This window comes from Eulemur rufifrons, chromosome 6 (assembly GCF_041146395.1).
Source record: "Eulemur rufifrons isolate Redbay chromosome 6, OSU_ERuf_1, whole genome shotgun sequence".
Classification (NCBI taxonomy): Eukaryota; Metazoa; Chordata; class Mammalia; order Primates; family Lemuridae; genus Eulemur; species Eulemur rufifrons.
The window spans coordinates 94,506,888-94,530,068 of NC_090988.1; the positions used below are offsets into that span (position 1 = coordinate 94,506,888).

The following is a 23,181-nucleotide window of genomic DNA, read 5'->3' on the forward strand; positions in this document are numbered from 1 at the left end:
CTTCAGTACTGTAGAACTGTTAAAAGAATAAATGTCAATGCATGTTAAAACAAACAAAATGCCTTCTACAGGACCTGGAATGGATAGTGGATATTTCATAAATTTTAATTCCTTTATATCTCATGAACATAGGTATGGAGACTTGTTTTTATATAGACCATCTATTTATTTTATGTTTACCATGTATTTATAAACAACTTGACAAGAGAGTAAGTCTTCCGGATAACATCATGCTTCACCGGAAAGATAGGGGGCTGGGTATGCTCTAGAATTCTAAGGCTCTGTGACTCAATAACTGTAATTCTGTGGTTCTGCTACTGAGTAATTGCCAAGGCCCTCATTGCTAAGGACTCCATGTGACACTGGTGGAGAAGTAGACCATGATTTGGGCCGCAACATTCACTCACTTATTCTCTTAATAGAGTTCTGCCATTGAATCATGGAGTCACCATCCGAGGACAAAAAGGCAGCTCATGTCATCACCATACAACCAAAGGAAACCATATTTACTGCATTACCCTATAGACCTCATAGCTCTCTGCTCGAGTTCCTGAGGGGAGAGCCAAAAGTCTTGGGGGTAAGTCCACTCCAATCAATGGGTATTCCTGGAGGGAGAAACAAGGTTTATTTCTTCCTATTTGTCATCAGAGATACCACTGTACAATGATTTTCAGGGAGGGAGTTGATTCCACTTCCCTCATCCATCTTTCATCTGCAATGTAATTTATTTATTTAATTTTTTTATTTCAGCTTATTATGGGGATACAAAAGTTCAGGTTATATATATTGCCCATGCCTCCCCATCCCCCCAAGTCTGAACTTCAAGCGTGTCCATTCCCTAGACAGTGCACATGCAATATAATTTATTAATCATAAATACTTCTAAATCATTTGCTTGTACAAAGAATTGGATCATCAGTAGAAAAGTCAATAATACCATTTCCCTAGATTTTGATAAGTAAGAGAAAAAGTTCTGTTTAGAAATACACACAGTTTGCCTCATGTCTTAGTAATGTTTCTGAGAGTTTAACTCTAAGAAATAGATTATGTAACTCTAATTAATAAGTCTCCTAACCTAGAGGAAATCCTAGGGCTATTTCGTAAGGAGTTAGTACTGGTATCTGAATCCTAGCAGAAGGAAATTAGGAAACTGGCATAAAATTTTGAAATATCTTAGTGAGGGAGTGACCTCAGGGTGTGGTGCCACCTCTCTTAGTGTTAAGAAGCCATTAGAGGAGAGGTAACACTTCCCCTTTGTGTTCTTAGAGGGATAGATAGTTCTTTGAAAACCATATTCAAAGCACCATAGTGAACCACATGATAGATATAAACACAAAAATTTTTTCATCATAAATATACTTAGGGGAGAGCTGTCTACACAGCCTCCATCCTTAGCACAACAGTAAAATCACTACTTGTGGTGTGGTACCATAGAGGTGTGGCCTGGGAACAAAACTTAGACTGCTAAACAGCCATTTCTGCCCCAAGAATAGCCACTGCCCCTGCAAGACCACTGTGCTATTCATCTCCCTGCAGACTCCTACAGGCTGATGGACCCACTGGGTTGCTCCTATGCCTAGCTGGGCCCTTGGATGAAGGGGTGGTGAGCTTCACCCCCCTTCTCCACCCTATGTCTGCAAACTTTAGAGAACTGGAACGAGCCCTAATTCCAAAAGCATATAGTGAATGTTAGAATATGGTGGAGGGGATAAGAACAGTACTAGGACGCTTGTGGTACAGAAGGGGAAAAATGCAAAGGTGAATAGTTTGTAGTCCCTGTCCTCAGGAAGCTTACAATCTAAGCATAGTCAGACATATGCTCAAAACAATCTGATACCAGATAAATTTGTAACCCCAGGGAATACAGGAAGCAATGAGGGACAAGAGTGAAGGATTCAAACTCAAGCAAGCCTGATGGGGAAAAAGACACTTGAACTGAGTCTTCTGAATGTCTCAGAGTGGTTGGCAAATGGGAGGGGAAGGGATTCAGACAATGGGAAAAACGTGCCATAGTATAGAGGCATGTCCGAGGGACCTGGGGGCGTCCAAAGGGGCGAGGCCACTTGTAACCTCATGTGCCCATTTCTCTCTTCACAGGTTCTCCAGATCATGCTTGGTCTGATCATCATAGGCTTTGGAATGATATTTGTATTTAATTTCCTTGTTTTCTCCCAAGAATTTCCCCTCGTTTTCCTCACAGGATATCCATTCTGGGGAGCATTAATTGTGAGTACTGTCGATTAGGAGCTTCTGAGAAACTGATAAAGACTGATTTGAACCACTTTAAGTCCTGGGATAATTAATTCCATAAATTTGGCCCCCAGGAGACCAAAAAGGCAGTCCCTTTCATGGCAAAAAAGTGATGCCATTTGGTCTTTGCACTACCATCATCATAGCAATAATTGTTCTCAAGGGTTCAGTGCTTTACAGTTTCCAATGCCCTTGTATGTGGAGTAAGTCATTGGCTCCTCACTACCAATCTTGGAGATCTGATGGGTAAATAACCTATTTTCTCCTTTGCACATAAGGAAATTGAGCTTGAGAATGGGTAATAACTTAAACACATCTAGCTAGTTCTCACAGAATCACAGACTCTTGTAGCTTAAGGAGAATTTTAAGATTATTATAGCTCAACCCTATTCTTAGGCTCAGAGACAATTTTATGAATGTCATTCATCTAGGTAGGTAATAATAGAGCCATAAATATTATTCTTAGTATAGTGCTTTTGTTCACTCAATCCCACAGCCTTGGTTCCTGATCTTGGCCATAATATTTAAGGGTGGTCTCATTAGAGCTTCCCCTACTAAAACATACACTCCCAAGAGGGCAAGAATATTATTGTTTTATTGCTGTTATAGTCTCAGAATCTAGAATCATGCTTGTGGTGTAGTACGCATGGATGATTGAATGAATCAGTCAATCAACAAGCACATGGATGAAATAATGAATACATTAAAACTTTGTCTCTATTAAAGACTATTAAAAACTCACACTTCTTTTGATAAATATAAATATTCCACGCCTTTTTCTATAATTTGAATTTCAAAAACAACTGGTAGTGTTTGCACTTTCCTAGTATAAAAATATTGAATATGATTTTCAAACTACACATGCTTCACTGTAGAAAATCAAACAGACCAACTCCTCACTTCCCCATTTCACAACAGAATTTTCCCAGCGTGATGGTGTGTAATCTCGCATGTGAATTATAATGATGTTCTGGCCTACTGCTTTTTAAAATGCCACTCTTCCTTGCAAAGATACATACTGAGCACGTCTTCAGTAGTGTCCTAGGTGCTGAGAAGTACTAATATACAAGGCCCTGTCAGAGAGAAATGGTGAATTATTCTAGAATTAGACAAAGTTTGTCACCTAACAGAAAGGCTAGAAATGAAAAAGCAAAAAGTAATGGATATGTCCTTACACTTGTGCTAAGTGCTCTAAGAGAGGAGTCTTGGGTCCCATTCAAAGGCTTAATGGAGGACTCACCTGGCCTGGGAGGTCAGGGAAATGTTTTACACATAGGTGCTCACTGGGTGAAGAGGAGGGAAAGCACCTACCTCCTCACAAAGACAAAGCATGTGCCAAGGGCGTGATGTGGGAAAAAGAAACTGAAAGAAGGTCAATGAGTCTATGGTTGTGGCATAAAAAAATAAGGCTATAAATGTAGCCTGGAACCAAGTCATGCCAGCCCTTGTGTTCACATTAAGAACGTGGAACTTTGAAATGAAAGTAAGGGAAAAAATCCACTGAAAATTTTTAAAGAAGGTAGTGATATTTGAGGACTTGTTACCCATGAAATATTCTTGTGTTTTCTGAGAGGGAAATGAATTCAAGGATGGTAACAGCAAACCTAGGAGAATCAACTGAGAGGAGGCCTCACTAATCCAGGAGAGGAAAGATGGTTCCCTGAATGGGCTGGATAGCAATGGAGATAGAGCAAGATGGAGAGCTTTGAGGGTGACTTGGAGGTAGAACTGATAGGACCTGGTGATCCGATGTGGGGAGTGAAGTAGAGCAAGGTATAAAAGGTACCTTTCCTATCTCTGCACCCCGGAGGTTCTTGGACTCCAAGACCTGGATGTCCACAAGGTCCATTGACAATTCCCACAGAGGAGGTCCCCATCCCCAGAACATAAAAAAAAAGCTAAGGGGCTCCATGTTGAGTGTCAGAGTTCTAATTTTCCCTTTATGGTCCTGGAAAAGGAGTGACTGAGAAAACCACACTAGATTTCAGCCCCCGTCTCAGCCTTTAGAGGGGTCTTCCCTGAGGAAATCTCCCTGCACACGCTCAGAATGGACAGAGCTCCTTCTACCCTCTTCCAGGTCCAGAGCCCAGGAATCTCTTTCTTTTTGGAGCCCAGATGGGCCAAACATCTGGCTGGTATTTTCTGGACCTTTAAGAGGAGGCCACCTCTCCCGCTGACCCTGGCAGAGTGCCTTTGTTCAGTGCTGAGCAAGTCCAGCACAGGACTTTTTCTGACCTCAGTGCCTACCCTCCCTCATCCCTAATGCTAAGGTGGAAAGACTAGATGATCTGGGAGATTCATAGACAGATAGTTTGTGAATCCAAAGGAGATTATATTGAAACGTGGCCAAACACATCACCTGTTAACCTTTGGCTCTTTTCTTCCTAACAGTTTATTCTTACAGGATACCTCACAGGAATTGATGAGAAATCAACAAAAATTCTGGTAAGTCAATTTTGGGACTTCTACATAATTTGAAATTGTCTATTTGCTTTATATCATCTGTATGTATAAAGCTGTTAGTAATAAAGTCTCTCTCAGGAAAATATTGATACATCAAATTTGCAGTTCAGATCATTCCTGTTTGTCAACGCCACCATTAGCCCTATACCTTCACACTGGTCCCCATTTCCCTGGTTAAATAAACTCAAAGTTGCTTATTAGAAACCATTCAATACCCCTCTAACTCAATGGTTCTTAATTGGGGGCAATTCCCCTATTCCTTCCCTCTCGGGAATATTTGACATCTGAAGACATATTTGGTTGCCACAAGTGGGTGGAAGTGCTATTGGCATCCAGTGGGTAGAAGCCAAGGGTATTTCTGAGCACCCTAAAATGTACAGGACAGTCTCTCACAATAACAGCAACAAAAATTATCCAACCAAAAATGTCTATAGTACCAAGGCCATGAAACCCTGCTCTAACCAAAACCAATTCTAGGATCCCAGGAATTCTTGTGCCCCAAACCCAATCCTACCTCCACTACCAACAGAGGCTTTTCTTTGGAGCCTGCCCAAGTTCTAGAAGAAAGGGCCTGGGCATTGATGGTGAATTATTTTAAGATTGAATCAAGGTTACCACTCTCTGCTGTGCCAACCTGAAGGGAAAAGTACATACTTCTAAGGGTAATTTTGGGGATTTAGTAAGATATAAAAGACATGATGATAGTTGAATGTTAGTACTCCCTTCTAACCACTCTGATCTTGTCTCAGGTCCTGCAGATGTGGGCCTTCTCTTCGTCATTTTACCTCTGTTCCTATGGCCCTCTGCCAGTTTCCTCTAGGGATAGTTACAAGCCCTAGAGAAGTTCTGGGGGGATGAATATTCCCATGTCTACCTGTGGAAATAAATGCAGACAGTGCAGATAAAGCCCCACATGCTGTTCTCTCTGTGTTGACTTCCATCCATAGCTGAGAACTATCCTAAGGTTAAAGCAGACCTCCCCTGACTCACGAAGAGCCATGCAGAAGAGGTGGGCAGGAAGGCATGGGGGCAGGAGCGCTGAACTGGGCATCAGAAGACCCGGCTTCCTATCACAGCTGTGCACCAACTGTGGGAGTGCCCACAGCCACTTCATTCCTGAACCCCATTCATCTGTAAAAAGGGGGTAACAACTGTCCTACCGACATCACAAAATTATAATGAGGATCAGATGAGACTAGTCTGGGCATGGTCTTTGTAAAGCACAATACACATGAGGGGTTGCTTACCTAGAGACCTTAGTCTAGTAAATGTCCTATGGGAGTCAAAGTAGAGCCTTGAGAAAACAAAGGACGGAAGACTGAGAGAGATGACATATTTGTATGTCCCTGTGTATTTTCTGCCAAAATTCATGTTTGCAGTAAAGACCTGGGTTTGGGGTAAACATTAATTCATAAGTATACCTCCAAGGCCTGCCACAAACTGCTAAGCCACACTAAGCCACCAACTGCTCCAGGAGGGATCAGCTGTGTAAATGCATCATTGCATTTCCCATCACAACAGACATAAGACAGTCAATCAAGGGACAGTAAATATCTGCTGAATTGAGATATGAGGTTTTTCCTTGTTTTTCATTTAAAAGAGAAATACCAGTGGAGGAGTGGGTAAGAAGAAATGAACAAGATGTTCCCCTTTCTTTGAAGAAACTCAGACATACATACACCCTCCTCCCTCCAAAAACAAATAAGAATGAATAAAGGGAATTGGGTGGGGCAATCTGAATTTTTGTGCCTTCCATATTAGAACACCGAGATCAAGAAAAGACACCTTTAAACGCCAGACCATATTTGTTACCAGCTTTAAATGTGTTAATGATTTTGTTGGTCATTGTTTGAACTCTCCTGGAGAATGAACGCAAACCATGCGATGGCAGGACGTGATCTCTGCTGTTCATCGTTGTGTCTCCAGGGCCTGCTGCAGTGCCTGATACATATTTGGTCATTTATTTCATAAATGAATAAATAGATACAACCCTAAAGTCAAGACATGTCATTCACATTTTTAAAGGTAGAAACTGAGATTCCAAGAGATTAGGTAATTTGTACCTACCTAAGGTCCTTGTGAAACAAGGACTTAAAATTAGGTCCAATTTCTAAGCCAATAAAGTTTCTAACACACCCTCCTGCTTGTAGATTATGAAAGACGGTGCATTGGGATAAGTGAACACTTCCCTTAGCATTAACCATAGAGTACCCTTGGTCCAGTCTAACATATGGTTTGCTCTCTGACTTTAACAAGTGAGGATTTAACTTAACAAGTCTTCCAACCATACTGACCTGTTGGAGTGATTCACTCCTAAGAGGAATCTGGTAGGATAAAAGCACTAAAAATTTCTTACAAGTTATTTTTGCTTTGGTTTGGATTTTATTTTATTTTATTTTTAAAACTATTTTTCAGGGACAAGGTGTCATGAGCATGAATGTTATCAGTTCCCTGGTTGCGGTCGCTGGGATCACGCTGACCATTGTCACCTATAGACATCAATACAACTACTGCCAGAGGCCTTCCCTGGAAGGAATATGTGTGTTTGGGACAACACTTTTCGTTGTAAGTGGTCTTGTTTTGTGCAACGAATCTGTAAAATCGTATCTGAATATTTCTGTCCTAATGCAATGATTCATTCATTTTTATTCCAATAATGGAAGCTGTACCAGTATTTGAACGGTTGAGAAGTGTGTTGTGGGATGATGGTTAATCTGTATCAGGAGCTGTGTTGTCTGGACTTTAATCCTGATTTTGTTATATATAAGAGTGTGACCTTGGCCTAACATCATATCCTTTCTGAGCCTCAGTTTTCCTCATGTGGAAAATGAAGATAATAAGAATACCTACCTCATTGGGTGATTGTGAGTATTGCTTAAATTAAAACAGTACCTAGCACAGGGTAAATAGTTAATAGTTTTGGCTTATACAATTATTATTGATATGGATTGGATTAAATTTTACCTTTTCAGCATTAATGAGGGACAAAATGATCTAAAAATTTTGCTTGATTAACACTAATAGCAAAAATGCAGTGGGAGAAGTTATTCAAGCCACTTAATAAAGTGTGACATTTTAATAATATTAGGACGTAGGTTATTTTATATAATTGCAGCAATTTTATTCACTCAAGCATAGGACATGTATTTTTACCAGGAAATATAATTATAGATATAATTTTAAGTATCTAATAAGTAATCAATGACTATTTTTAAGCATGTCAATGATTCCAATAAACCTTTCCCTCTAGTTCCCTGAGTCCTGGGGTTTCATTCTGTTCCCACCAGCTGCATCTTGAAGGCTTGGGTCCTAGGGTTTTAGGGATATTTGAATCTGTTAGGATAAGAAGTGAAGTAGAATCATTGGAAAGTGTCTTCCTCAATAAAGAAAGAAAGGAAAAAGAACTATTACTTACTAAATACAAGATCTTATTTAATTCTCACAATCACTCATTGAAGTGGGCCTAGGGACCCCCTCATGTGTTCTAAGATAAATTTCAAAATTAGACTCATAATATGTTACTAAGGAAAGCCAGAATATAATATAAGGGGAAAAAATCCTGTCCTAATTGGGCCAAGAACATCATAAGCTAATAAATAAATAAATAAATAAAGCCAGAACCAGGGCCTTTAGACATCTCCTGGACTGACCCCTGTCCCAAAGACCAATCTATTGTCTACACTGTGGCCAGAGGCATCATTTAAAAATGCAAATCTGAGCACATTACTTGTTCGCTTCCTGGTAAACGAAGGAATAAGACTCAAATCTTAAGAAGTTTACAAAGCCCTGTAACACCTATCCCACCTACCTTTCTGACATTATCCCAGGACTTTATCCTTCTCACTCCACAATCCGGCCACTTCATGGAATTCCTCTAATGTGTCCAGTGGTGCCCACCGCCCAGGGCCATAAGACCAGCCTCTTCCTGCTTTGAATGGTCCCCTGACCAGTGCTCACCCTTTTCTACCCATACAATTAATTCATCCTTATACTTAAACCTCAACTCAAACATCACTTCTTTAAGGAATTCCTTCCAGATCTGGTTAGATCGTTCATTATAGTAGTGCATAGCTCCCGGTCCTTCTTCACAGCACTTATCGCCACTTAGTTATGTAAATATCTAATTATTTGTTACCGTCTGCCTCCCTGACTATGATGAAAGTTCCACAAAAACCAAGACCAGCCCTACCTTGTTCAATGGCTGCAGCCAGTAAATTGCACACAGTAGGGTCTTCAGACATTTAAGTTTTACCAGCAAATGGTGAATATCTAAGCCTTCCAAATGAATTGCAGGGAAACCAAGATTCAGAGAGATCAGTCACTTTTCCAAGATTATGGGTGACCTTGGACGCAATTGTGTCCAGCTCTTTCTGTCCCCATATTTTAAGCTTTTTGGATATTATGCTATACCATGCTGCTTCTCAATATAAACATTACCTTAAAGCAGAGTGTGCAAAATGGCAATCTGGGGCTAGGTCCAGCGTGTAGGTATGTTCTATTTGGCTCACACAGGTGAATAAGTAACTGAAAAATTTCAAGTCAAAAATATGTAAAACCAGCCTCCTAAGGAAAACAAAACAGAACAAAACAAAAGAGGCATCATGGTCCCCATATTCCCACATGGCAACAATTGGCTGGAACTGAATAACAGACGTCTCCTATGAGTAGCATTACTCACTATTCTCTGCCTTCCTGTTTTGCTCAAGACGGTTGACCGGCTCCCATAGCCACTGGAGTTTGTTATCCCTGCCTTATCAGAAAGACATGAGATGAAAATTGTGCAGCTTATCTTTAAAACAATACAACATTCATTTCATTTCATTTATTTCTCCTCATTATTTGCAGGGAATTTTGTCAGTCTTACTGATCATCAGTATAGCAGAGCTCAGCATCTCTGTGACTATTGCATCCTTTAGAAGCAAGTGCTGGGTACATTCAGATGAGGTGCGTTCAATGTCGTTATAAGAATGAGCTCCTATTGGGACACTCCAGGGTGACTTCTGGTCTATTACTGGGCAGAGAAGTGTGCTCAGATGCTGACCGGAAACCTCTATGTTTAGGAAGGTCCGCTATCATTTAAAATGGCCCCACCCTTTGAGATAACGATGCTTTCCTTTCTTGCCCTCCCTGCTATTCTCAGTCATCCCTGTTCAGACATAAATCCTTATTGCCTTGACAAATATATAAAATATCAGACTTAATGGGAACCCAAATTGCTATGATGTGGGGAGCTTATTCCTGGGTCATAAGGGGGTGTGAAACAATTCCCTCTGTGAAACTATACCAGAGAGGAAGTAGAAAAATAAAATATTAACAGCAATACTAAATATTGTTTATAATTATATAGTTTATATTTACTGAATGCTGACTATGTCAGTCATTGCTATAATCACTGAGCATGGGCTTAATCTTAACAAAAGTATTATGACATCTTTATTTTGCATACGAAGGAACTAAGGCACAAAGAGGTTAAATAACCACTCAAGTATCACATAACATCAGGTTTCTGGCTCAGGTATTATGTCTCCAGAGCCTATTCTCTAAATCCTGAATACCAGTCTGGGCCCAGTGATTGGTGTTTTTTTCTTTTCTTTTTTTTATATCAGCTTTATAGAAGTAAAATTTACAAACAATAAAATTCATCCATTTTAAGTGTACCATTCAATCAGTTTGGACAAATTGTAGACATCTGTTTAGCAACCATCACAATCAAGATATAGTTCATTTCTATCACCCAGGACTCCTTGGCAGTCAATGTCCTTGTCACCTAGATTACTTTTGACTTTCCCAAATTTCATACACACGCAATTATAAGTACTCTCTGTGTCTGGCTTCCTTCACACAGAAACATGTTTTTAGATTCATCCGTGTTATTCCACGCATTAAAAATCCTTTTTATGTGTGGGTACACTATAATTTGTTTACCCATTTACCTCTTTATGGGCACTTGGATTAAAGTTCTGAACTATTATCAATAGGTTAATGAGAACATTTGAGTTCATGTCTTTATGTGAACATGTTTTCATTTCTTAGAGTGTTGTATCTAGGATTTGATTGTTAGATCATTTGTTAAGTGGATGTTTAACTTTATAAGAAAACGTTAAATAGTTTGTTAAGGTGGCTGTTCCATTTTTCATTCTCATCAGTGATATAGAAGAGTGAAAATTGCTCCATATCAGCACTAACACTTGAAATTGCCAGTTGTATTAATAATTTAGCCATTCTAGTAGGTATGTAGTGCTGTCTCATCCTAGTTCTAATTTGCATTTTCCTAATGGCTAAAGATAAGACTTGCTATATATGTTTATTGCTCATTTGTGTATCTTCTTTTGAGACATGTCTGCTCAAATCTTTAGCTGAATTTTATTGAATTGTTTATCTTCTTATTATTGAGTTCTAGGAGCCTAATTGATTCTTAATACAAGCCTTTTTTTAATCAGATATATGTGTGCTAATGTTTTTCCCACCCTGTGGCTTGCCTTTTCATTTTCTAATAGTTTCTTTCAAGAAAACAAATTCAATGAAGTTTGATTTATCATTTTTTTTTCTTTTACGGTTACGGTTTTTGTGTTCTGTCTAAAAAAGCTTTCCCTGTTCCAAGATCATAAAGATTTTCTTCCACATTTTCTTGTAGAAATTTTATAATTTTAGCTTTTATAATTAGGTCTATGATCTATTTTGAGTAACTTTTGTGTCGAGTTGTGAAGTAAGGTTAGATGTTAAGGCACACCCCCTACCACAGAGATAGCCAGCTGTTCTAACACCACTTGTTGAAAATGCAAATCTTTCCCCCATCATTTTGGTATCTGTGCTGAAAATAATTGACCACTCATTTATAGGCCTTTTCTTTTGGACACTTTATTTTGTCCCTCTGGTTGGTACATCTCTCCTTCCACCTATGTTACACTGTTTTAATTTCTGTAGCTTCATAGTAATTATTTCATAGGGTTGGGTGTCAGTCATAAATGCCCTGAAGTTTGGAGTAACTATAGTCATTATTACAAGGAAGCATGGATTAGAGAGAAAAGCACAAGAGCTAGGATTTAATCGCAACATATACATTCTGGTAAACACTCCTGTGACACTGGTCTGGTTACTTAACACCTCTGAACCTCAGTTCCCTCAATTGTAAAGATAATAACCTCATAGAGATGTTATAAAAATTGCTTGAGATGACTCTGAAACCCTGTCTAGCATCTGGTAGTCACTTAGTTATCATTAAGGATGAGGCACTCGGCGGGGATGGCGGGGCATGGGCAGTATATATAACCTGAACTTTTGTACCCCTATAATGAGCTGAAATAAAAAAAAGAAAGAAAGAAAGTTAAAAAAAAAAAAAAAAGGATGAGGCAATTGAAAACCATAGTTCTTAAGAGCTTAAATAAATGGAGAAACTATAATCCATTCTTCCAAACCTCTCTTTTAACAAAAGAATAAATTAAAATTCAAATGAAACAAACATCTGTGAATGAATGAAAACACAGAAGTCTCCCCAAAAGTACCATTTATCCTCACATAAGTAGTCATTCAGTAGGGATAAAATATAGGTGAGGGAAACTAATTAGTAGGGTGGGGGATGACAATGTATAATGTAAGAGAATGCGTAGATTCTAAATCTAGGCCTGCCATTAACCAACTAGGTAAGCATAATTAATTCATTTAATCACAGAGTTCTGATCACTTCATCAAATAGAACAAGTAGTCAGAATATTCTGACTCTATGAATGACTTCAGAAAGGGCACAGGCTGTTAAAAATCAGAAGGTTGGGCTATAAAAACAATTTCCTTAAAAAATCGTAACAACATGAGAAAGAATAAGAAGCATTAACTAAAGATTGTATCAGACAGATGCTGTTACTTAGCCATTGAAAAAACTTCAATAGACTCTCTTTTTCATAAAGGGAAAAAAGTCCAAATTTTCTCACCTAGCATACCATCCAACGTTATCTAGCTGCTTACCATCTGCCATCCCGTCATGTTCCATCACCTTGTATGTTTGTACCTCCTGTTTCCACTGTTTCCTCTACCGGGATTATGACTCCTGTCTTATTTAGTCTTACCTTCTATTAACACATCTGAGGAATCCTATGCATGTGGCAAGACATAGATCAAATACCACCACCTCTTCTATGAAACATTTCCTGGTTCCCTTAGAACTAGGTGCTTCTATGTTCCCACAAAGCACTTAGTATCTATTTCTATAATAGACTTTGCTAAATTATATTATTATCTACTTATATGTTGACCTACTTCTCATTGTGAGCATCTCAATGGCAAAACTCACATCTAATTATCTTTGACCCTCAGAATTTAGTTCATGTAGGTGATCAATAAATCATTATAGATTAAACATAAATATATGATATTGACTGGATGACTTAAAATGTCTCAGAAGCTTTATAATATTAAGTATGGGAAGAATGTTCAAGGCATTATTCATCAAATTCCTTTGTTCAATATTTGAGAAAATGAAAGGTATTGACTTTTCCAATATAATACCAATGGGTTGGTGGTGAAGGCAGGAATGGTATTTGTTTTCTGATTTCTCATCTAGATGTTATTTCCTATCTACTCTCTTAAGTAAGGGATGAAAAATAATTCGGGAGTGCAAAAAAAAAAAAATAACATCAAAGATGATTCTGTCATATTAATTCCCCCCCTGCTTGGTTTTATAGGTTGTGTTTTTCTTGCCTTCGGATATTCCTCAAGATAGTGAACAACCTGGCCCAGAACAAAATGCTCAATTACAATTTGAGCTTCAAGAAGGGTCTTTCATTGATGATACAACAATGAACCTACAACCCGTTTTCTTTGGAGGCTATGCTTTCTTCAAGTTAAGAATCACAAGAAGTTCTTCAGGCTCCCAACCCAGGTCACAACCATGTAATAAAAGTATTTACCACACAGCATCTGCATCTGTGCCAGATGAACAAGAGAAAAGTATCCCTCCACCTTCAGAAGAAGAACTTTTGCTTCCAATTTTAGAAAGAAGGCCCTCAGAACATATAATGCACATTCAGGAAGATCCTACATTTGAACAACTGAAAGATGAAGACCTACAACCTGCTATTGTTAAACCTCCTGAAAAGCAAACCCAATTGGCACAGGACCAAGACTTGCCACTCCAAGTTTTGCCATCCCATTCTGTACTAAAACTCGAAGAATTATCACCTGAAGACTTGCCAGCCCAAGCTCTGCCAGTTCAAGACCTGCCAGTACAAAACAAGCTATCTAAATCCCCATCATCCCGCAGTATAAAGTCTTTTGACCTGACAACTGAAGACTTGCCCACACAATACATACCATCCCAAGACACATCATCTCAAGACACACCTTTCCTAGATGCACTATCCCAAAACACACCATCTCAAGACATGCCTTCCCAAGATTTGCTATCCCAAGCTCTGTCAAAAGCCATGCTATCTGAAGCCTCAACACCCAATACTGAGCAGTTCCCTGATACGAAATACCTACTTCAGCAATCCCCAGATCTTCAGCCACAAAACATTCAACCTCAAAACCCAGAACTTTTACAAATACCATATGAAGACATTCGATCAGAAGTCATGGAAGAGACCAAAAAGTGGGAATCTAAGGAGGAACTCCACAGAAAGAAATCCTCAGGACGACGACATTCCTTAGACCAGCAAACCAAAGGGTACCATGCCCCAAGAAGGTATTCCTTAGACCAGCAAACCCGAAGCTGGCAATCTCCAAAACAGAAAGCCCTAGACAAGCAAATCAGATTCTTGCTATCCCAACAGAGGCAATCTCTTGATAAGCAAAATCAACATCCTCAAACTCCAGAGCAACTCCCAGATCAGCAGCACGCTGATGTCCACCAGGCCAAAGGAGAGCAAACCCCAAAGGGACAGTTCATAGAAGGGCAAAAGAAGGACCACCAGGCTGAAAAAGAGCAAAGCCCAAAGAAACAAACTCAAGATCAGCAAGCCAATGACCAGCAGGCCCAAGAAGAAAAATCACTGAAGGGACAATCCCAAAATTTTCAAGTCAAAGGACAGCAAGCTCAAGTGAAGAAAGCTCCAAGTCAGCTATACCAAGATCAGGAATCCCAAATCCAGCAACAACAAGACTGGCAACCTCCCAAAAAGAAATTTTCAGAATGTTCAACCCAAGACTGGCAATCTTTCGGCCCACAGCAATCTCAGGAATGGGGAACTCAAAGTCAGAGAAACAAAGATTGGAAAGCACAAGAATGGCAATTTGAAAGGCAACATTCTGTAAACCAGGACCTCCAATCCTGGAAAACCCAAGAACTATTAAAGAAAGAAGCTCTATTTAAAGACAGTCAGTGTCAAGATAAGGACCAAAAAGACTTTCACCTTACAGTTATACAAAAAAAAGACATGCAAGTAGACTGTATGCAAACAAGAGACATCACACCAGAGGATGTGAAAAGCGTAGGCCAAACTCCAAAAGATCTGCAGTCAGAAGACAGGAAGCCAGATTTTCAGTCTTCTTCTTGCCAAAGCTCAGTGCAAGACACATGTGTAGGCTCTTTATCCAACATAGATTCAGAACAAGATGTGCAACAAAACACTTCAGTTTCCTCAAATTCATGCAGAGAAGATCTGAATTTAACTTCTAGTTCATATTGTCCAAAAGAGCAACACTCTGAAGACTCTGACTAACACGTGCAATCTACCCAAATACCACACTGTCCCCAATAATGGAACTAAATTAGGGAAAAACATAGTATCCTTTAATCTGTGTTCTAAACTGTGGTTGTTACCTAATTCACTCACCAAAACATGAAGGGCATACACTCAAAGAATTTGTCCCCAGTTAAAATAAAATAACAACAAACCAAATGTTAACACTATAGCACTTTCTGGTGGTGAAGGAATAAATCACATGTAAACTCGTCATCAAAGTCGGTGTTTCAATTTATAATCACCAATGCATTTTACAACTTAATATTGAGTGGAGCTACTTTGCTAGGGTGCTAATATTTTTTACCTCATCCTTTATGCATAATAGGAGTTCAGAAAGTCAACTGTGGAAAAGTCTATGCAGGTTCTCTAAGGGCTCATGAACCAAGAAAGTCAGAAAGGAACAAAAATCAGCCCCACCATTCTCCTGTTCTGCTGTTTCCAGTCCTCCCTTTTACTGTCTCTCCCCAAGTCTATGTTGAGGTTATACATACCAAGTTTGTTTAAGTACTAATGAGGTAGAATGTGGCAATGAGTACACAGTGCGATGGATGGTTGGGGGGACAATAAAACATACCTATAGATAGGAAAGTAGGAGTCAGGGAAGGGCCGAGATGCAGATGTCATATGGAATATATAACAAAGTGCAATGTACTGAGTGAAGCTTCAGTCCCTTTGCTTATGCCTGCACTCACTGCTTCTAATTTCTCAACCCTTATGATATATAATTTCATCCTCTGTGGTCAAAGAAAATTGTGTTATCAAAAGCTGTCAGTGACCCTCCATCTTCTAAGCTAATCATGTTTTTTCAATCCTCTTTCTCTTTGATCTCTCGAACACATTTGGAGTTGTTAACCATCCCTTCTTTCTGCAATTTTCATCCTGCCCATTGGCTTCTGTTTTTTGCTTTGTTGTTTTTTTTTTTTTTTTTTTTGAGACAGAGTCTCACTCTGGCACCTGAACTAGAGTGCCGTGGCATCAGCCTAGCTCACAGCAACCTCAAACTACTGGGCTCAAGCGATCCTCTTGCCTCAGCCTCCCAAGTAGCTTGGGACTACAGGCGCATACCACCACATCTGGCTAATTTTTACTATTTTTAGTAGAGACAGGGTCTCACTCTTGCTCAGGCTGATCTCGAACTCCTGAGCTCAAGTGATCCTCCTGCCTCGGCCTCCCAGAGTGCAAGGATTACAGGCGTGAGCCACAGCACCTGGCCTGGCTTCTGTGTTTTACTCTTCCTGTTTCAAAACTTCTGTAATAGGTATTTCTAGAGATCTCTCCCCAACTTCCTTCATTTTTTGAAACCACAATGCACAGCTGCAGTTCTCACCTTTTTGTGAGTAATCCAGACTGTGTCATATTTGTGTCTTCCATGGAATTCAGCACAAAAGCTTGCTTCTAGTAGACATTGAATAAATTATTTTTAAAAGCATAAATGGGAGCCTAGACTCTCCACCTGGAGGTTAGTGGAGAGGTTATAAATAGTAGACTAATGAGGTATAGAGCTGGAGAGACTAGCTCTATGCCCCTTGCTGCCATTGCCTTTGCAGTAAGGATTAGATTTCTCAGTTTCCCACGATTGATTGACCAAGATAAGGTCCCTACCTCAGTTGGCCTGTAGCTCCTGAATGACCACCACCTTGTATTCAACTTATTCTGAAGAATACTAATAATTCCCACGTTTTGCTTCAGTTGGATCAGCATATGTTTCTAAGGTGCTTGTATAACGGGTTTAACTTTCAGCCCACAAACTCAGGTGTTCAGGAAATATGCATTTATAACGTTTAATCAAATTCTCTCTTTGAGACTCCAACCCATGCAATCAATCATTCTTGCCCATTCAGCACCATACCTACCCAACACACACATACATACAAATTTATGCACACATACACACAGATCCTGGGACCTTAAAGAGTGCCAAGTCATTGGAGACGCAATTCTGTCATCAGTGACTAGCCCACACCAGATACTACTGCGAAATTCATTGTCCCAGTTCCAATAGACCCTATGTGTCCTGTGAACTTGTTGCTTCCACAGAACACTTGGAACACAGGAATTTTTATAAAATTGCAATAATACAATGTCTATGGGCCAGACTTACAATATGAGAATACAAAAATGTAAAAGGCCATCCTCTCTGAGTTCTTTCCATCCCCCTTGGGGACATGCTAGGGGGCAAGGCAGAAGTGCCCAGCGCCCCCAGAACCCACAATCAACTTTCCAATCTGCAGGAATCCCTCTTTCCTCTCTGTTTTCTAAAGACATTCTCCCTCTTATCTGCCCTTTCTGAAACACCTAACATTGTCCCATCAATGAGTTTGGGTCTAGAGTTGATAAAATCAAATGTGTTTAGGAGCTAATAAGGAAAGTGAATGTATGAAGTTCCTGTTTACAAAACAAGATGGAAAAGGCTGTGGGACACTAGAACATTTATGATTTACTTAAAAAGCAATCTAATTTTTTTTAAAACTGTCTTATTCCAAATATAACATGTCTTTTCTGGAATCTGTTAGGCTTGTTTTTTGGTAAAATTGGGAGAAGTTGTTGATTTTGAGATGCTACCATAATATCTTGTACCCTCAGTTCCCAAGACACTGTGGGAAAAAAATGAGTTCATTGCTTACAAACATGCTTTCATTTGATAGATTAAATATCTTACAGCTAGATTATACTTCCCAGCCCCTTTGCATCTAGGTAGGTGAGAAGGTGCCTATCACCAATGGAATGCTCCCCACTTCCAGGCTTGACCCCGAAAATCACCTGCATTATTCCCACAATATCTGTTTCCTCAAACACTGGCCAGATGCAGTGAATCCAGGACCCAGAAAATGCTGAATCCCTAGAGAATGCAGCCTGGTCCATAAATCACATTGTAGATAAAGTCCACTGCTGGATTTCAACTGGACTGTGACCTAAGAGAGAAATAAACCTGTTGTGGTATTAAGCCAAGGAAAGCATGGTCTTCCTTTGTCATAGAAGTTAGCCTAAGCTGAGTAATAGAGTCATTAAGGCAAAAAACTTCAAATCTTGCTCAAAATCTTTCTCTTATCTCCTTGTGATAGTTATCTATTGCTGCATAACAAATTAGCACCAATGTAGCTGCTTAAAACAGCACATTTATTAACTCTCTGTTTTTGTAGATCATACGTCCAGAAAAGCCCGGTTAAATTATTATATTTGTTCAAAATATCATGTGGCTAAAATCAGAGGACTAGCCAAAGCTGTGGCTCTGGGGCTTGGGTTTTTTTTTTTGTTTTTTTTTTTTTTTTAGCTTATTCACTGTTGGAAGATTCCAGTTCTTGTAGCTGTAGGACTCAGGTCCCTGTTTCCTTGCTTCCAGCGGGGAGCTGCTCTATGAGCCTAGATGCCACCTGCATTTCTTCTCAGGTGATCCCTTCCAACTTCAAGCCAGCAATGGTGTGTCAAGTCCTGCACAAACTCCAAATATGACTCCCTATTCTGCTTCTGCTTTTAAGGAATCCTGCAATTACATTGGACTCACTCAAATAATCCAAAACAATCTCCTTATTTTAAGATAAATTGATTAGTAACCTTAAATTTTTCTGCAAAGTCCCTTTTCCTGTTGAAAATAATATATTCATGGGTGTAATATCTCACCATATTTGTAGTCCTGGGGATTAGGGCATGGAATCTTCCTGGGGACCATAATTCTTCCTATCCCACTCTTCATGGGTGATAAAGGGAGAAAAAAATGAATAATTAAATATATGTTAATATATTATTTTTCCTTTTAATACATTAAGTTTCCTTGTCAACCTTGTAGCCAAAGTAGTCTTTTTAAATATTTCAATAGTCACAGTTATATATTCAGATAGTTTAAAGAGTCAACTAGTCATACATGATTATCCTGAGTAGCAAGTAGCAAGTGGCCCTGTTTGGAACTCTAAATCCCTCTAGTTCAGACATGCACTAGACAAATATCATTTTCAATACGCCATATGTGAAAAAAGTTGAGGTGCAATGGTCTTCTCACTATGGAAGATCAGGATTTAACGATCTTTCCTCTCTCCAACTCCCAACTACCTCACGAGTACATTTCCCACCCCCCATCCTCTCTGTATGGTTATATCACAGTTTTGAGCAGAGAGAGACATGCCATTCATACCTTTATAACTATATATGCAGTCAGATCTAGCCACTTAATATATTATTATTTTTTCTCACCAGCACAGTGTTTTCTTTTTCCTTGAATTGTCTTTTTTCCTTTTTTTTTTTTTTTTTGGCTTGCTTTTTTTTTCAATCCCAAACTTTCCATCAGTTTTCAAAATCTCTTAACACAATTTTTCATATTACAAACCATATCAATTTCATTTTCTTGAAGGAGTCTTCACTGGAGATGCCCAGCCTTCATGCTCTCCATGATGATACAGCTGCCATCCTGGCATCTCCTTGTCATCATCCTGAGATTTTATGTGTGTGGCCCTTCTTTTACCTTATATCTCATTTATTTCTCTTGCTGTCCTCCCTTGTTATGAAAAAATAAATACTCCAGGAGCCTTTCTTTCCTCTTTTCCCGTATGTGGATATAACACATTTATTGATTTTAATGTTCTTAAGAATTGCTTTCTGGGTAATTTTCTAACATAGAAATAAAAATGAATATATGCATATGCTTTATTTTTATTTCATACTTCATATACAGTATATCTATTAAAGTATGTGTATTGAAGTATGAAATTAATACACATATGAAGCATATATATGAAGTAATATATATATGTTAAAGCTCTGTAAAGATTTTTTTTTTTTGTATTTGGAAGTAATTATAGGATTCACCCCAAATTCTGTCTTTGAAGCTATAAAGATAGTGAGGTGTACCCTTCACTCAGCTTCCCCTGATGGTGATATCTTATATAGCTGTAGTACAATATCAAAACCAGGAAATTGACATTGGTACATTACAATTAACTAGACTACAGACTATTCAGTTTTTGCCATTTTTCATCCTGCAGCTATTTGTTTGTGTGTCTGTGTGTCTGTGCAGTTCTAGGCAATTTTATCCTATGCATATAGGATAGGTGTAGCCATCACCAAAATCAAGATACAGAATTGTTTCATCAGCACAAAGAAACTTCTTCATGATAGTTCTCTTTATTAAAACCCCACCCCTGACCCTATCCTTGCTACCTGGCAACCACTAATTCTCCATCTCCATTGTTTTGCCATTTCAACCATGTTATATAAATGGAATCATACAATATTTAATTTCTTGAGACTGACTTTTTTCTGCTATGCATAATGCCCTTGAGGCCAATCAATGCTGTGTGTAACATTAGCTCATTCTTTTTGATTGCTGAGTATTATTCCATTGTATGGATGTACCAGGGTTAGTTTAAGCATTCATCTATTGAAAGACATTAATGATTTTTCTATCATGAATAAAGGCTGTTAGAAATATTCATGTACAGGTTTGTGTGAGAACATAAGGTTCCATTTCTCTGGGACAAATGCCCAAGAGTGCAATTGCTGGGTTGTATAATAAGTGTAAATAAAGTTTTGTGAGAGACTAACATACTATTTTCCAGAGTGCCTTTACAATTTTTACATTCCCACCAACAATGTATGAGAGATCCAGTCTGCATCCTCACCGGTATTTGGTATTATCACATTTCTCTTTTAACTGTCCTAATAGGTTTGTAGTGATATCTCATTGTGGCTTTAATTTGCATTTCCCTAATGGCTAATGAGGGACATCCCTTCATGCTTCCAGCAGCTTTTTGAGAAAGAGCACATGGGAGGTAAAATTTGGAGATTGTGCATGTCTGAAAATGTTTTAATTTATACCCTCTGAATTGCCTAATGGTTTGTCTTGGCTATAGAAGTCTGGATTAGAAACAATTTTTCTTCTGAATATTTAAAGATTCATTACCTTCTCATTTCCAGTTTTGCTGTTGAAAAGCCCAAAGCCATTCTGATACCTGGTCCTTTAATATGACTCGATTTTTTTTCCTCTTGGAATCTTGAAGGATGTTTCCTTCGTACCAACTGTTCTGAAATGTATTCATATGAGCCAATTTTTATCAACTTTCTAGGCATTCAGATGTAAATTATTTTCCACCTTCCATTTTTTCTCTTTTCTCTTTCTGTAACTGCTACTGAAACTTCTGAACTGGCCATGTTATTACTACTATTATTATATTTTCTCTTATATTTTTTCTATCATTTTGTCTTTTTGCTCTACGTTCTGGTTAATTTACTGAACTAAATATCCCAATCCTTTGACTGAGGTTTTCTTTTTGGTTATCATTTTTATTTCCAAGAGATCCATTTGTTCTGAATGTTTTCATTTTATAGTATTCTGTTTTTATTTATGCAATATTTTTTCCTATATCTCTCACTGTATTGATGGATTTTTATCAAGTTTTCTTCTATCTAGTCTTCATTTTTTCTTTTTATTTTGGTCTCTATATTTCACCTTCCCTCAGATGTCTAGTAATTATTGGCTGTCTGCTCATAAATAGAGTGAAATACGAGAACATTGCATTGGAAGCTTGGAACACAAGGCCAGGGTTTGCCATCTGTGGGCTTCAATGTGGGATAAACTTGCTGTATCATTGGTTAAGAAACCCCAGATTTCAGTATCTTTAGATTGTTTTTTCTTTGATGTTCAGATTCCCCCAAAGAGACTATTACATTCTCCTGCCTGGTTATAAAGGGCCAAATAGTAAGTAAAATAAGCAGACTGGGGATGTTAATATTTAATAGCAATTGTTTCCATAATTATCCTATTTTTATCTGTTCTGTCTTCCCTCAACTATGCCTGTACTCATGGTCACTTACCCTTAAGTACTCTCTCCTCCTGACAATGTACTGTCTTCTTCAGAGATGGGAGGGACAGTCAGTTGGCAGAGGAGTATGGAGTCATAGAGAAGATTAATCTTTATTTTGGAAACTCCTTTTTCTTAACCCCTACTTCCTAACATAACTAATGTCTTCAATTTCTGAGGCTTCTGGGGACTCCACAGAATAAACTGCTTTGGTTCTCAATGCTTCCCCGTGCTGGCTTCAGGTACAGATTCATCAGGTTTGTTACTCATTCATCTTCCAGATTTGAAAATTTTGCTATTTTGTCTAATTTTCTATTCTCATTATGAGTGTAGGAATATGCTTTTATAAAAGTAGTATATGTACACCAGGGAGTACTACTCAGCCATAAAAAGAAATGAATGAATGTCCTTTGTAGCAATGTGGATGGAATTGGAGACCATGATCCTAAGTGAAGTAACTCAGGAATGGAAAAACGAACACCACATATACTCTCTAATAAGTTGGAACTAATCAATGGGCACCATGGGCACAGAGTGAAGTAAAGGTCATTGGAAATCAAGCAGGGGGGAGGGGAGGAGCAGAGGGGCAAAAACCTACATAATGGATACAATGAACACTATTTGGGTGATAGACACACTAATAGCCCTCACTCAAGCATTATAAAAGCTATCCATGTAACAAAAACATTTGTACCCCTTAATATTTTGAAACAAAAAAAGAAAAAGGAGGAAAGACAGGCAATGGAGACAGAGAAGGATGAGAGAGAGAGAAAAGGAAAATCTATCTGGGGTCTTAGCAAGAGAAGAGATGGTTTAAATTTGAGGGTGAGGTGACTGTCACACGCTGATGGGATATATGATAATGATAGAAAAACATACACTGGATTTGGCAACCTAGTTGTCATCAGTGAGCACGAGGAAGTAAAGACAAAGTAGAGAGATTGTTCTTTCAAGATGTCTTACTATTGGAGAAAAGAAATGAAACAGAAAGTAAAAGGGGATGA

At 38.7% G+C, this 23,181-nt stretch overlaps 1 protein-coding gene across 1 annotated transcript; it reads left to right on the plus strand.

Annotated features, from left to right (window-relative positions):
- The first annotated feature begins 439 nt into the window (after positions 1–439).
- Positions 440–14,958, plus strand: MS4A14 (membrane spanning 4-domains A14). The gene is given in 7 exon segments (XM_069470647.1): positions 440–577; positions 2,098–2,226; positions 4,642–4,695; positions 7,129–7,278; positions 9,559–9,657; positions 13,389–14,813; positions 14,815–14,958. Coding segments are annotated over 7 exon segments (2,139 nt in total).
- The last annotated feature ends 8,223 nt before the right edge of the window (positions 14,959–23,181 follow it).